The 16,418-nt window shown below is 50.2% G+C and overlaps 1 protein-coding gene across 7 annotated transcripts in view; it reads right to left on the reverse strand.

Moving 5' to 3' along the window:
• Window positions 1-16,418, reverse strand: part of Fam178b (family with sequence similarity 178 member B) — an 87,124-nt gene that overhangs the window by 32,004 nt on the left and 38,702 nt on the right. For 5 of the 7 annotated variants that reach the window (XM_010638097.3, XM_010638099.2, XM_010638096.2 and 2 more), the window contains 4 exons: window positions 6,076-6,310; window positions 3,018-3,099; window positions 2,696-2,872; window positions 2,472-2,569 (listed from right to left, as the gene is read on the reverse strand). In XM_010638097.3, coding sequence (XP_010636399.1) covers window positions 2,472-2,569; window positions 2,696-2,872; window positions 3,018-3,099; window positions 6,076-6,310 — 592 coding nt within the window. Of the gene's footprint in view, window positions 1-2,471; window positions 2,570-2,695; window positions 2,873-3,017; window positions 3,100-6,075; window positions 6,311-12,395; window positions 12,416-16,418 lie in introns of those variants that run through there. The other 2 variants (XM_010638102.3, XM_010638098.2) reach the window with 2 other exon arrangements.

Here is a 16,418-nt window from a genome sequence, read left to right on the forward strand (position 1 = left end):
AGCTATTTGGTCCACTAGCTCTTTGGGGGTGGAAAACATCGAGTTAGATACTTGTCTCCTACTTAGGAGAGATGGGTTCCAGACGGGAGGAAACTGCTGGGAACAAGGTTATGAAAGTCCTGGGAAGAAACAGGATGAGTTTCTTTGTGGGCTTAGAGAGGGGAAGGCCTGCTATGCAGGACACAAAGGCTTCATTACACAAGAATCTGGCCATCTCTGCACTACCCATGCCCCTCTCCTGCACCTCTAAGTCTGATCTAAAATTTAAAAATTACTGTTGGCATGGCAGCCACACACATATCATCTGAGCACTCAGGAGGTGTAGGAGGATTGTCCTGAGTTTGGGGCCAGCCTAGGCTACATAGTGAGACTGTCACAAAAAAACTAAAATAAAAAATAAAAACCAGTAAGAAAACGTCCAGTTCACTAGATAAAATCATACACAAAGATTTAAAAAATGACAACTTACAAGTATATACATAAAAATGACAATTTACAACCTTAGGAGAAACACACAGGGCAATACAATGACTGCAACGTGTATGGTGAGTATTACATACACCAATGTAGTTAAGAAGATAAATTACCTGACAGAGGAATGGATAAGGAACCCTACAGGTAATTTAATAGTTAAAGAAACACAACAGAAAAAGATGCTCACTTTCACTAGCAATCAGGGAAATAAAAATCAGAGTCACAGAATGATATCTTTCATTCACCAGATTGACTACAACTTAAAAACAGAACTGAGAAGATGCAGTGTTAACAAGAATATACAGAAACAGCCATTTTTACAATTGCATGGTGGTATATTAACTGGTGTAGCTTTGGTTTTTTAGTGCAAAATTTAAATAGACAGAATTTAGGACTGTAATTTTCTTTCCAGCAGTTCATCTTAGAGAAGTATTAACAGAGATGCCCAAAGCTGGTACATGTGGACAGTCCCCAGGGGAACACCCAAGGCCCACTAGGGAATACTGCACTGCTATAAAAATGAGGTACATCCCAGACACACATACACAGATGTGTAAGGTGTGTATTTGAGGAAAACAACCCCAAGCAAAATGGCCCTGTGAAGCAATGGGAGTCAGGCTGGACCACACAGGCCTTGGCAACAGTCTCAGGCTGTGGTCCTGGGTGGGCAGATAGCAGGGAGAATGGCAAGGCAGGGCCAGAACACACACAGGTGTCTGTGGAGTACACTGCCTTTGGGCAGGAGGAGGGGCAGACAGCTCTATGAGCTCCAGAGGAGACAAGAAACCATAGCAAGAGGGGATGGGAAGGATGTAGACTAAGGACTTTTCTTTTTTGGCACTGGGGTGAAACTCAGGCTTTTCACACTGAGTTCTACCCCCAGCCTATTTTTAAATTCTGAGACAGAGTTAGCTAAGGTCCTAAATTGCCCAGGCTGGGCAACACCTTGCAGTCCTCCTGCCTCAGCCTCCCAGAGTGCTGGGATTACAAGTAGGCACTTCCACACCTGGCAAAGCACAGGACTGAGGGATGAGAAGGATAATGATTTGGCTGTAGAGGAACCTCTAGAACTACCATTTTCAGCCTGGCCAACAGAACAGGGACCAGGAGGCAGGGCTGAGCCTCTTCAGAGATGGAAGAAATCCCAGGGTGTGGGGCAGGGCTCCCAATGCCTGGTTCTTTCAATGCAGCGTGAAAGTTGCCCTTTGGGACGGTGGAGAGGCCACTACTTTCAGCCAGGCTCACAGCAGTAACTACAGCTGGGCCTGCTCTTCAGAGTTTCCCTGGCTGGGCCTCATATGACAGTGGGTGTCTGTCCTTGAGCTGTGCACAGAAAGAGAGCAGCAGGGATCAGCCCTGTGGGCAACCTCTCTGGGCTGGCATGGGAGTGGTCCGCTCTGGAGAGGCAAGGCCAGCTGTGCGCCTTTATCCCTTTTTCTTTTGGGTTGTACAAGAATGGAATCCAGGACCTCATGCCTGCTAGGCAAGCTTTCTCCCACTCAGCTACATACCCAGACCTTTTTAAAAATTTTTGAGACATGGTCTAAGTTGCCCAGGCTGACCTCAAACTTGGGATCCTCCCGCCTCAGCCTCCCCAAATAGCTGAGATTACAGGCATGCATCACCATGTCTGGCTCAGCCAAGTGATTTATCTCCTCCTGGGCTGAACTGTTTACCTTGTTCATTAGCAATCATTCAAAAAGAATTTCCTAAGCACCAACATCCTGTCAGATACCCTAACAATATACCTGCTCTTGTGGAAGAGCTGAGGAGGGAGAGGTAGCCACATAGTAAGGTAATTCTGGCAGAGAGAAATGCTACGCAGAGGGCAGAACCATAGGGATGGCACTAGAGGGATGGGGAGGACAGGCACTGTGGGCAGCAGCTTGCTAATGAGACTGCACTAAGAGAATCGGGCTTTTTGAGGTCTGTTTGTAAAGAAGTCATCAGTGCTCTGTATTTCTGGCTCTGACTAGTGGGAGAGAGGAGGTACCCACCTGGCCCTGGTGGTCACGTCCAGGAAGAGCTGCACAACGGCCAGCAGGTTGTGGTGGTGGTCGGACACCCAGCTGAGGGTGTGGCACAGGTGCTGCAGCTGCAGGGACAGGGACAAGGGTGGGCTGCAAGGGATGCTGCCTCTTACCTGCCATTCTGACCTGCCACCAGCCCACTACCTGGGTGAGGAAGTAGGGAGGTCAGCCCTTAGAGCAGCGCCACACACCTTGCCGGGCCACTCCCGGATACACTCCAGCAGCTGCAGCAGAAGTTGCTGGAGGTCAGTTTTGGGTAACAGGCGGAGCCCCACATCTAGGCTGGTGCGACACAGAAGCTCAATGAGGTCCAGGAGGCTGATATCGGTGTAGATCCCAGGCCGGGTATAGACACACAGCGTCAGGAACTGGAAGGAAGGAGCACTGGGTGGGATGGCCACAGTTGGGGAATGGGGACAGTGAGGACAGGAACCCCTCAGGCCAGGCTGAGTGGGAACAGAGAGAACAAGTAGTGAGGTTCAGCTGCTGGACAGGATGGCAAAGACAACTCACCTTGTAGATGTAGTTCAGGCTTATGTCCAGGGCCACCTCCTGGGGCAGGTCCTGCTGCTCCCGGTCCTCCTGGTCTGCCATTCTAAAGAAAGACAAAGTCAGCAAGGACACGATGGTGGGGCAGTCACAGAAGCTGGGCACATGGGGCATGGGACAGGGCGGGGGACTCCAGAGACCTGGCTGTCCATGGCTACTGCTGCCATGCATGGCAGATCACCCCACACACAAAGGCATGAAGAGATGCTGATTATCTCATGCAGGTCCAGGAGCCAAGAGTCAAGAGGTGGCTCAGGAGTGTGGCCCAGGGTCTGGATGGGGTGGCTCTCAAGATGCTGGATGGGCTGAAGTCACTTTGCCCTGCCCAGGCTCAATCATGGGGTCATCAATTGTTAGCTGCTGGCTCCTCAGCACAGGAGCCTCTCCCAGGCTCAACAGGGCAGCTAGCTTTCCCAAAGGTAGTGAGGTGGGGACAGAGACAGAGAGATGAAGAGACAGAGAGACAAAGAAGGGGGGAAGGACAGGGTGAAAGCCAAGGTGAGCATGGCCTATCCTAACCTCACCCTGCAGGGACCCCTGACACCCCACTGACCTCCCCAAGGTGTGGCAGAGATCCCTATAGGGACAGTGAAGGCTCCTGCTGCAGCCTGGGGTCCTGCAGACCCCCGTGTACTGCCTCCTCCCGCCCCCCTCCAGGTGAAGACCGGAAGGGCACCTGGCCCTATGAACCTCCAGGAGGGGTGCACTGGGCCTGACAAAATGTGCAGGGACAAACTCAGTGAGGTGGGGTCCTCAGGCATGGAGAGTGCCCAGTGAAGCAGCCAGGGCCGGAGTCACACAGGGTGGGGAAGCTCACAGCAAACAAGGCAGTAGCAGATGGCGGTCATACCACACAGGCCCTGGGCAGAAGACAGAGCAGCCGAGGCTCCCACTAACTCCTCCTCTGGTCAAATGTCGGTTGCTGATTTCAAATAAGCAACTTTGTGACCAAGAATAATGGGCTCCACTGTGGTCACAACCATGGGACTGGAAGAGTACCACTCTTGTTTTTGCTGGATTTTGTTCTTGTTTTGAGCCATAGCTTTGCTATGTAGCCCAGATTGGCCTTCAACTCCTGGCAATCCTCCTGCCTCAGCCCTGAGTGCTGGGACCACAGGTATGCGCCACCAAGCCTGGCTGAGAGCATCAGTCCTAGAGCTTTTGGGGACAAGTCTCTGTTCTTCATGTCCTGGCGCTAGTGCCACTTCTCAGAGGAGAAGAGGACAGATCCATCTCCTAGGTACCTGGAAAGTTGGCATCGCCAAATCAAAGCTGGTAGAGGAGAAGGCTGAGGCTGGACCCTTCCCGATTTAAGTGCTTCTTAGGGCGGTGCATGGGTGGGGCTGGTGTCAGCATCCAAGATGCAGGCCAGGCTTGTGCCAGGCGTGAGGGGGTGCCCCTATCAGTGTAGGGATACACAAGCCTGCCAGGCAGGTTTCCAGGGCTCCCAATGGCTGGGCAGCCTCTCTGCTATACAGTCAGACTGGTTATCAGCCACCCTGCCGCTGCCAAAGGGAGGAGTGGAGGAAATATGAGGGAGCCACACATCTTCCTGTGCTGCAAGAAGTGTGGCTATGATAGAGCCCTTGTTTCCCGCCACCTAAAGAGGAAAAGCCAGCCTCCAAAATGAGTGACTGCCAGGCTCTCCCCAAGCCCCATCTTGGGGACAGTGCTATGAGTTGTCTCCTGACCACCATCCTGATACACCTGTCCCCAGGCTCCATCACCAGTGTGAGGTCACAGAGCACAGGACACTAGCAGCATGGTGGACCCGCTCCCCTCTTGGGCACAAGATGTTCAGAAAGACCTGAGGCCCCACAGTCGGACCCCACAAGCCAAGTGGCCTCGCTGGAGTCCTGTTGTCCCCAGCCCCAGGATTAGGGCTCTGTGACCAGCATCCAGGAGCTAGAATCTGGGTCTCATCACACCACTCTGCCCTCATGAAGTGACTGTCACAGGGGCACACTGCTAGTCCCTGCCTGTGCCTCCACATTTGGGTTACAAATGGTGACAGAGTCCATCCAGTGCTGTGACATTCACAGGGAAGAGGGTAAATGCAGGGTCACCACTTCCACAATTGAGAGTCACCTGGTGGCAGGGAGGGCACTGTCCATCTGTCCTCTATGCCACAGCCACATCAGAGCTGTCATTGAGAGGAGTCTACATTGAGCTAACGGAAGGGGGTGGGGGACATCTTACCTGGACCAAACCATACTGTTGCAGACTCCAGTTGCTATGGCCTCTGTGCTGGAAAGAAGATCCTTTCCATGTGCAAAGTGTCACTCATTTACCCCCTGGCCTTGTACAGGGTGGCCCTTGCTGAGGATCAGATGTCCTTGGCCCTGGCCCCAGACCATGGCGCTCTAACAGATGGCCTTCATGGTTCAGGGGCAGGGCTGCATCTTTCTTTCTTTCTTTCTTTCTTTTTGGTACCAGGGATTAAACTTGGGCCCTTGCGCTTGTGAGGCAGGCAGCGGAACCACTGAGCCAAATCCCCAGACTGCATCTTTCAAAAGGAATTTTTTCTTGAGACAGGGTCTCATTATGTAGTTCAGGCTGGTGTTGAACTCACTGTGTGGCCCAGGCTGGCCTTGGATTCCTGGAGATCCTCCTACTCCAGCCTCCCGAGGGCTGGGACAGTTCTAACACCACCTGCTCCATGCAGCACAAAGGTCAGAAAGCAGTTGAATCTTGGTGAAACTGGGACAGAAGTGGCTCTGCAGAGTGGAATGTAGTCAAGGTAGTAAAGGCCCCAAGGTCACTTCAATTATAAGAGGGACACCTGTGACTCCTTGGATCCGCTCCTCTGTGTCCTCCCTTGAGGTGAATTTGGTTTGAGTGCCCCAGAGACTGAGGCAGGAGGATCTCTGTGAGTTGGGAGCCGGCCTGGGCTTCAAGCGAGTTCAAAGGCAGCCTTAAGTACATAGTGAAACTGTCTCAAAAAACCAGTAACACTAAACCCAAAACTCCCCAATTCTTGGGCTGGGGTCTGAGTGCAAGGAGGGAAAGACATGGGACCCACCTGCTGCAGGGACCCAGTGGGCATACGGCAGGGCTGTGGGCACCCAGGCTCTGGAACAGCTCGGTCACCTCCTGTGGCAAGGGGTACCAGGGTTGCATATCCTCTTCTGCAGGGCTGGTGGGGGGCAGCAGGGAAGCCTGACCATCCTGGGGTCCAAGTCCTTCACAGCTGTGCGTGTCACCTTCAGAATGGAAGCAAGCAAGGATCTGTGGAAGCTCGCTGGAGCTTTGGGACCCTGGCGATATAGAGGCGCAGTTAGTGCAGGAGTCCAGGACACAGGAACATGGGGTCTACCATCCCCTTGCTGTGACACCAGGCTGTGGTGTTCCTGGCAAAGGTGAGGTGTTGGGGCGGTCCCTCCAGACCCACTGAGCACACCACCACCACCATAATCTGTGCACATGGATGAGAGGACAGGCTGAGCATTGGGGCCTTCTCTCCTCTCCACTCGGACCTGTTAAGGACATCTGAGAGCAACAAAGAATGATGGTGCAGCTACACACTGTGTCAAAGTTGCCCACTGAGAGAGTTCCATGTAGGAACAGGCTGATCCCACATCCCCACCCCGGCATCCTGTTTATCAGACCTCTGTCTCTCCCTGGATTTTGCTTCTGTTTTCTTGTTTTGTTTTTGAGAGAGGGTCTCACTCTACAGCCAGGCTGGCCTCTGATTTGTGATAAGGAGCCCTGGTGCTGGGGTGAAAGGCAGACGTCACCACTGCTGCTGGTTACCACCACTGGTCTCTCCCTGTTAGGATGCACGTTTACACTGAGGCGGGCCACACCCACGTTGGGAGAGCACCCAATCAGATCAGTAAGTGCAAGTGAGAGCCAGGCATGGTGGCACAGGCCTGCAATCCCATTACTCAGGAGGCTGAGGCAGGAGGATTGCCACAAGTTTCAGGTCAGCCTGGGCTACAGAGTAAGACCTTGTCTCAAAAAACCAAAAAGAAAAATAAATGTAAGTGAGTATCCTGCAAAAGCCATCAGGTAAGAGGCCCAGAGCCTGCTCAGCAGAGACAGGAGCTATGGGTGGGGAGGGGCCAAGAGAGGGCACCCATCACTGCGAGTGGCAAGAGACAGACTGGACAAACTCAGGGTGGCATGAGAAAGCCTGGCAGGTCTGGGCAGAGGCAAGATGGGCACAGAGCCCAGAGGCTGGACTGGACAGGACTTCCACAAGGACCCATGAGAAAGTATCCTAAAGTCAAAGAGGGCCGCTTTGGCTGGCGGTTTCTGAGCCCAGCATCAAGTGTCTCTCTGGAAATGTGTATAGGTTGGGACTCACCAAACAAGTAATTAGACTCTGGGAGGAGGAAAAACTTTCTCCTGAGTGTCGTTTTTCCCTCTCGGGCAACTGAACACAGAAAGGAGCAGTAATGATAGCCTTGCCCACCTCCAGATATCCGGGACAGTGGAGTCCACAGGAGACAATAAGGGTGCACTGGGAGAGGGACATTGGCTGCATATGCACGTGTGCACACATACACAATGGTGTGCATGCACTGTCTACGTGTACGTGCACTGTGTACTGTGTGCATGCACACAGGGTGGACAGTGTGCCCTGCAGGGAAGGGCAGAGAATCCATGTGGTGCCAGCCCAGCCACCCCAAGCCTGGGCCTGACCCTGACTCCCATCCACAGTTATCCCAACTGCAGGTGGAGCAGTGTCAGAAGGGCCGGGATGCCCTCAACACATCGGTCCCTGTGCAGAGCCCGGGAGCTGACTACACGATGACAGGAACACACACCCAAGCCCATAATTAACGGTGCCATAAGTAGGCCATGTGCTCAGCTTTTCCCAGCTGTCTATCCCAGATGAGGGCTGCTGGAGCGCTGACGCAGAGAAAAAGCTGCATGCACTGCTGCCGGGCTGTCTCCCTGACTTGGATTCTCCGTGTCATTCTGGGTGACAATCAGGAAGGACCCAGAGCCAGCAGCCCCGAGCGGAGTTGAGGCTGGCTGGCCCTCAAGGGGCTCCCTGACAGAGATAAGGCTTGGGGTGGGGGTACATCTGGCTTAAAATAAAAGTGTCTGGAGGCCTGCACCCACTGCTGCCTGGGCCCCCTGCCTGCCCCAAGTCCACCCTGGCGCGGCAGGTGTAATGGCACAGGACAGGTCTTCAGGATGCAGGTTCTGTTCTTTTTTTGTTTCTCCAAGACATGGTCTTGCTATGTAGCCTAGGCTGGCCTGGAACTGAAGGCCTCAGTCTGCTGAATCCTTTGATTTCTTGTCTCTCTCTTTACCCCAGATTCCACAGTGCCCCAGGAGGAGGGCCCATGAGTCCTCATGAAGGCTGGGAACTGGTTCCTAAAGGAAGGACTGAGCCACAGTACTCACTGGGGGATGCGGCTCTGGACATTCATAGGAAACCCAAAATCTCATCATCTCTACCTAGCTCTAATGATTAACTTCCCTCAGGTTTAAATCCTTATATTGGAACTAGCTTCAGCATTACTGGCTTCAGTTGATAAGCTTTAGCTTTAGTCATTTAAAATGTCTATTCACTTAGCAAACATTAATGGACAGTGGCACTGTTCTGAATATATTGGGGACCTGGCAGCTAGCTCAAGGGATGGAACCCCAGAGACACACACCCAGCTCAGGCTGAAAGCAGACCCAGGGGAGGGGCCAAGGGTGACACTGGCACAGAGGGCAGGCAGATGGGGTGGGGGGTCAGTGTCATCACCGGACCCTCGAAATCCTTCATCAAGTCTGTATTTTAGTCTTTTTCTTAGGGGTGCTGAGAATGAAACCCAGGGCCTCACACATGCTACACACATGCTCTGCATGGAGCTTTAACTCAGCCCCCATCTGTATTTCATTTTTTTTTTTTTAACTTTTTTGAGACAGGATCTCACTGTATGATCCAGGCTGGCCTTGAACTCACTATGTAGCCCCGGTTGGCCTCCAATTTATAGCAGATCCTCCTGCCTCAGGCTCCCGAGTGCTAGGATTATAGGTATGCACCACTATGCTGGGTGAAGGTGCCTTTGTTTCTCCTTTCTCCCCCATGGCTCTTTGCCTGAGGCCCACCCTCTGGTGCCTGGCTACCTCCCACAGTGCCCAAGATCCCACATACCCCCTCCCCCTCCGCTTGCCTCTGACGTGTTTACTCCTGGGACCTCAAGCACAGAGTAGGTGACACCGCTGTTCTGGGACACCTCTCCTCTCTCCACCTCCTGTAACTCACACCCCTGTCCCCTGTCACCTGACACGACCCAACCACAGGGCCCCCAACACAGGGCAGAGTTCACTGTGCTGGACCACAGAGCCATGAACACCTTTGAGGGTCAGGTCTGCCTGCAAATAACAGCTGAAAAACCAAAACAATACAGAAGTCCGCCTGGGCTTAGATAAGTTAGAATTTTATGTCTCTGATGAAAAAGCCCAGCATGTGGCCAGGACACAGCCAATGCAGAGACCCCTGAACCTGCCAGATGCTGGGTGCCCATCTTTCTGCTCTGTTGTTTTCAGACTCTGCCTCCCCAGTTCAAGGTCACCTCATGGCTTGGATGGCTGCTAGAGGGCCAGCTATCACATCTAAACTCTAAGAAACCACTGTCTCACTTTGTCACCTAAGTATGCACTGTTGGGTGGTTTTAAGGATGCAAGGTCACTTGGGGTGACTCAAGAGTTAGTGCCAAACCACCCTCCATGTTCAAAAAGTAAGTATTTGGAGCCAAGCATGGTGGCACATGTCTGTAACCTCAGCACTTTGAGGCTGAGGCAGGAGGATCACAGCCAAGTTTGAGGCCAACCTGAGCCACATGGAGTAGCAAGACACTGTCAATAAATAAATAAGATCCTGTCAATAAATCAATAAATAAGAGGACTGGGGAGCCAGCTCAGAAGCCAGCGCAGCAGTGCTCAGGCCTGTGCATACTTTGGGGTCACTCAGGCAGCTTTGGAAATAATGGCTCCCCAGGTCCCTCTGCAGCAACTTGTGTAATAAGCCTGGGTAGAGCCCACAGTTCTCCACCCAGTGCTTGCCCTCATCATGTAAAAGTTCCATGTGGTCACTCAGAGGCTGAGGAAGGAGGACTGCAAGTCAGCAGCTAGCCCGGGTAACTTAGTGAGACCCTGTCTCAAAATAAAATAAAGGACTGAGGTGTGGCCAGGGCAGAGTACTTGCCTGCCATGTTTGAGGCCCAGATCCCCACACCCAGGCTATGCCTCAGGCAGGATGCAGGCCTTGAATCCAGGACCCACACTCTCGCGCTGAGCTGCATCCCAGCCCTCCTTATTCTTTTTTGTGGGACTAGCATTAGTGCTGCACCACCTCCCTAGGCCTTCTTTATTTTTTATTTTGATTTTGAGACAGAGTCTTATTGAGTTACTAAATGCCTAGGCTGGGCTGGACCTTGTGAGCCTCCTGCATCAGCTTCCTAAGTAGCTAAGATTAGAAGCAGATGCCACTGTGGCTCACCTAGAACTTTTTAAAGCTCAGCCACAGCTAAAAACTGCCATGGTAAGAGGCTAAGTCCTCAGGGAGCCAGCAGCCCTTCTGATCTAGGTCTAAAAGTCAAATATTAAGAAGCGCCCTCCACAGTCAAGTCTTGTACAGAGAGAGAATAACTCTCTGTCTCTCTCTCACTCCGGTTATGTGGTGTTGTTGAGACAGGGTCTCACCTTATAGTTCAGGCTGGCCTTGAACTCACTATGTAACCTAGGCTGGCCTCAAACTCACATTGATCCTCTTATCTCAGCCTCCTGAGTGCTGAGATTACTGGTAGAACCCAACACACCCAGTTCTCTTTGGGTTTTTTGAGACAGGGTCTCACGATGTAGCCCAGGCTGACTTCAAACTTGGAACGGTTCTCCTGCCTCACCCCCCTGTATATCACCTGACTACACGGGAAAGAGCTGTTGCTGTCTGCTGCTGACACTGCTTTGGCTCCAAGTGCTACTCATTCAGCAAACCCCTACCCAGGGCAGCTACGAGCCATACAAGCAAAGGCTAGAACTAAAACCAACGTAGACATGATCCCATCACTCTGGAGAGCCCAGCCCCTGGGCAAGGCAATACTAAAGTATCTGCAAACTAGCATGACCCAAGGCCCAGAGAGAGAAAGGGGGCTGAGAGCACAGAGAAGGGGGCTAGGATGAGGGATCAGTGCAGGGCCTCCAAGACACTGCAGACTCTGGAGGGAGTGACAGGGTTAAGAAGGAAGCCAGGCCATTGCTTCAGGTAGCAAAAATGGTGCATGCAAAGGTCCTGGGGCAGGAAAAAAAGACAGGAAGAAGGGAAATAAAGGAAATGGATCCAATGAGCCGGAGAGGCAGCAGCCTCTTTCCAGAAGCTGGAAAGTGTGAAGCCTGGCCTGGTCTTCCTTAAGCTGCCTGGCCCCTGACCACTTGCAAACAAGAACAGAACCTACTTAGATTGTTATAGCAACTAACTGAGACCAGCCAACCCTTGCGTTTGGTCCTGGATACAAATTAAGCACTGTTGAAATGTTAGCTTTTATTTTCTCCTGTTACTTTTACTATCATATCTGAAATAACAGGTTTTAAAAAACAAGTATCAATTATGAAGGTGAGATAGTGTTATCACAGAATTCTAGTGTGGTATTGTTTTTGAGACAGGGTTTTCTACATAGCCCAGGCTGGCCTCGAACTCTCAGTGATTCTCCTGCTTCAGACTCCCAAGTGCTAGAATTACAGGCGTGTCCCACAATTCCTAGGTCTGTCAGATTCTAACTGGAGACTTCTGAGAGGCCATGCTGAGCAAATGGGCTTGGGCCAAGGGTGGCCCTGATGGGTCTGTGTGTGTTCCTGCCCAGCTGGGTCTATACAACATTCTCACCAAACCAGGGCAGGGGTTAAGAGCAGACCTGCATCCAGCCCTGGATCCTAGCCCGCCTCATGTCCCGGGAAACAGACTGAAAAACTATACAGAGCAGAGCCACCATCAGGCCCTGAGTGTGTGGGTAGCCACCACCACTGCCCCAAGCAGACTTTCCACAGGCCAGGCCTCCACTCCACGGGGCTCCGAATGAGTGTGTGTGTGTGTGTGTGTGTGTGTGTGCGCGCACGCGAACAGCAGTAGCAGAGTGTTCCTGAGGGGCAGAGCAGGCAAGGCAGGGACACAGGCAGAAGAGGGTCCCCTGGATCTGCAGACTAAAGCATTTCTGACAAGGCCAGGCACGGAGGCCCATGCCTGTAGTCCCAGCACTTGGGAGGCTGAGGCAGGAGGAGTGCTGTGAGTTTGAGATCAGCATGGACCACACAGCTAGATCCTGTCTCAAAAAACAATCAAAACAAAAGTATTTCTGATGGCTTAGAAACCTTCTAGGAGCTGGGCACAGTGGCACATACCTGTCATCCCACAATTCTTGGAGGCTGAGGCAGGAGGATTGCAAGTTCCAGCCTAGCCTGGGCAACTTAGCAAGACCCTGTCTCAAAATAAAAAATAAGGAAAAGGTCAGTGGTAGATCTCCCCTGGGTTCCATCCCCAGCACCACAGAAAACAACAAAGCAAAATAAAACAAAACAAAAAATAAATAAATGGGAAACAAAAGCCAGACCTCTGAGAACAGGTTTAGAAGGAAAAGGGCAAAGTGTCAAAAATGAAGTGGGGCAGGGCCGGATATTTTGCTCAGTGGTTCCACTGCCTGCCTTGCAAGCCCAAGGGCCCTGAGTTCGATTCCCCCGGTACAAAAAAAAAAAAAAAAAGGAAAAAGAAAGAAAAATAAATGGAACCAACTACTGGTTCTTAAAGGTGATCAATGGAAAAAAAAAAAAAAAAAAAAGGAAAAAGAAAGAAAAATAAATGGAACCAACTACTGGTTCTTACAGATGATCAATATAGTTGATAAACTTTTAATCTGACTAATCAGAAAGAAGAAATACAAATTCACCAATACCAAAGTGAGAAAGGGGCTGCTATCACTTATCCCACAGACATTAAAAGGACAATAAGAAAATATTCTAGGCAAATCTAAGCCAATGTATTGGACAACCCTAGTGAAATGGACACAAAGCCCACTGTGGTATCCAGTGCTCCACTGATGCAACAAAATAGCTGAAATAATGAATTTAAAGCGAAGAAAGATTTATTTTGGCTTAAGGCTTCAGTCTGTGGCCTCATGGTGAAGCCACACATCAGGTGGGGACTGTGAGGTGGATCAAAACTGTTCTTATTGTGGCTGGGTTAAAAAGGGAGAGAGAAACAAACTGGGCTTCCAGAATCAATCCCACTCTTCCTGCCCTTTCTCTAGCTTTCGTTTTCTTCAGTGTGAGGGACAGAGCCCTGGGCCTCCTAGAGGCCAGGCAGGTGCTGATCCATTGAGCTACCCCAGCCGTCCCACAATCCCTTGCAGTCAGGGCCTCAAAGTTCCCACTCCTCCTTGCAGGGTCCTCCACTTTCTCACAGCACCAATCAGTGTGACTGTGACACTTGGGCCTTGGGAACATTCCAGATCCAGAGCAGAGCAGCCACCCAAGAAGAAAGGGGTAATGCAAACAGCCTTGCAGCTACTGCAGAAAACAGAGTTGGAATTTATTTCCTACAGAGAAACTCAAATCCCATATGGTTTCACTAATTTTACCAAACAGTTTAGGAAGAAACAATACCAGTTCTTCACAGACCAAAAGAAAATCAAAGAGAACAGATCACTTCTCAACACAGTCTATAAAGCCGGCATTTTCCTGATATCAAATCAGAAAGAGAAAACGAGATCCATAGCCTTCATGAATAGCCAGATGAGGCTGTGCACACCTGTGATCCTCATATCCAGAGGTTGCAGCAGGAAGATTGCCATGAGTTGAAGGTCAGCCTAGGCTACACAGGGAGACTCTGTCTTGAAAAGAAAAGTGACTGGGGCCAGGGATTTAGCTCAGTGGCAGTGCAAGTTCCTGAGTTTGATCCCCAATAAGAAAGAAAGAAAGAAAAGTGACTAGCCTACCAGAGGCCCGTCCAAGTGAGGCCTGGAGCCCTAATGACCATGACACTGGGGAGCTCAGGCATGGAGGGAAAAGCGTGGGGACCAAGGAGGAACAACATGCAAAGTCCTTGCTCAGGACAATGAAGCAGAATTGTTCTCAAGAGTTGAATTTTTCGCCTACTTTTAAAACATCCAAAGAATGTACTAGCCAGGCCACTTTACTCTGTGATCTGCCCCCTCCTCCTACACAGCTATCATGGAGGCTGGAGACAGAATGAGTGAGCACGAATGAACAGCACTGTCTCCTAAGCGAGAGGGAAGGGACCTCTAGGGCTGGAGGCTCCTTTCTGGGCCCCACTTCCCAGCCAGTGTGACTGGTACTGGGCCCACGGCTGGTCCTATCCTGGCTCAGCCAAATATTTTTGTTTGTTTTTGTTTTAGAGAGTCTCGCTATTTCTTCAGGCTGGCCTTGAACTTACTATGTAGCCCAGGCTGAACTCAAACTTGCAGTGATCCCCTGCCTCAGGATCACTGAGTATGCACCACCATGCCTAAGATGAACATTTTTATGACTCTGGATTGGACAATGGTGTTTTTAAGTTTGACATCAAAAGCACAGGCCATAAAAGAGAGAGAAAAAACAACAACACACAGATGCACTGGACTTCATCAAAATTAAAAACTTTAGTGCATCTGAGGGCGCTATCTAGAGAGTGAAGAGACAGCTCACAGGAAGTAGCTTTAGACTGCCTCTCTGGGAAGGGTTAGTGTCTACACACACAGAAAATGCCTGCAATGCTGAAAAGGGGGAAACAAAACAAAAACAAAAACCTCCAACTCAATCGAATTTGGAGAGATGTTTCCCCCAAATGGGTAAATGGCTTTCCTGCTCCAGCCGCCATCACTCAAGCACCGGGAAGTAGCCTGGGCCCCAATCCACTGTGGGAAGGAGAGCCACGCCTTCTCCCGCCCCAGCCACCATCACTCAAGCGCCAGGAAGGTAGCCGCCCCCTGAACTCCCATAAGTGTCGTGTACCCCCCACCGCACACTCTCAGACCTCTTGACTGTGCCAGTCTGTGGACCCACTCTGCAGAAGCAGAGGTGGTCATCAAGGGTATATTTCTGAGTTCCCAACTTTGAACATCTTTAAAGAAAGGGCGTGGGAAACCTGTAATAGAATGTTGTGGAGTTCAACCATTCAGAAGGTTGGGGAACTCAATCTGGGCCTTGCAGCCCGAGGTCAGTCAGAGTCATGGGGTTCAGCCATCAGCTAACTGAGACCAGGGGTCTTGCATCCTCACTCTGTCTGAGCCATTAAATGGTAAATACACCATATTGAAATTTTGTTCACTGCAGACATGTTCTGGACTGCTTCTTGATTTCAATTTAATTCAAATGATTTAAGGGTGATAGACTAGTGACTACCTGGTGGTCAGTGTCCAAGGTGTGCTTGATCTTAATGTGTTGCTGATTGTATCAGTTGGGATAAAGCATTGCGGTTGATTTGATGAGCTGTTTTCTCTGATGTTATGAAGATGAGAATGTCTGTGGGTCATTAGAGACACAGAAGCTAGGGCGCAACTATATCAGGAAGATTTGGGTGATAATCCAGAGATTAAACCAAGGACAGTCCGACAACAAAAATAAAAATGAGAAAACACTTAAGCAAGACACAAGGTCAGACTTCCAGTTCACCAATGGCAAACAGTAGGGCAAATGAGGATGAAAAGGCCGATAGTGAACCACCAGGACACCCTGAACTCAAAGCACAGGAAGTAACAAAACAGATCAATCAGGCTCTAGAAAAATCCAAAACAGAAATAATTTCCCAGATAACCACAGAGATAGTGAACAAAATGGAAGTTGTGATTCGAGACTCTAGAGCAGAAACTGACAAAAAAATAGATGAGCTCAGGATCATGACAGAAGCCATGAAGCCCCAGCATAAGAAAGAAATGGAAACAATAAACGCCCAACATAGGAAAGAAATGGAATCCATAAAACAGATTCAAACAGATATCCAGGAGATTAAACACTCCATAGAAAGTGTACGCAACAGAATAAAAGAATGCGAAGATAGACTCTCAGATATAGAAGATAAGATTGCAGTCAGTGACCATGAAAAGAGAGATCTCTTAAAAACAGTAAGGGATCATGAGAAATTGATCCAACAACTCCTAGATGATGCAAAGAAGAATAACATAAGACTGATAGGAATACATGAAGTAGCAGGAGAAAAATACAAATGACTTTAAAAAGCTGTTCGCAGAATAAATGACAGAAAACTTCCCAAACAGAGGGGAAGAATTTGACATTCAGATAACTGAGGCATATAGGACCCCAACTAGCTACAATAAAAAAAATCTACACCTAGACATATAATAATCAAGATCCCAGAAACCCAACAGAAGAACAAAATACTACAAGCAGTAAGAGAAAAGAAACAAATCATAT

Source organism: Fukomys damarensis, unplaced genomic scaffold (assembly GCF_012274545.1).
Source record: "Fukomys damarensis isolate Sample0158 unplaced genomic scaffold, DMR_v1.0_HiC HiC_scaffold_9, whole genome shotgun sequence".
Classification (NCBI taxonomy): Eukaryota; Metazoa; Chordata; class Mammalia; order Rodentia; family Bathyergidae; genus Fukomys; species Fukomys damarensis.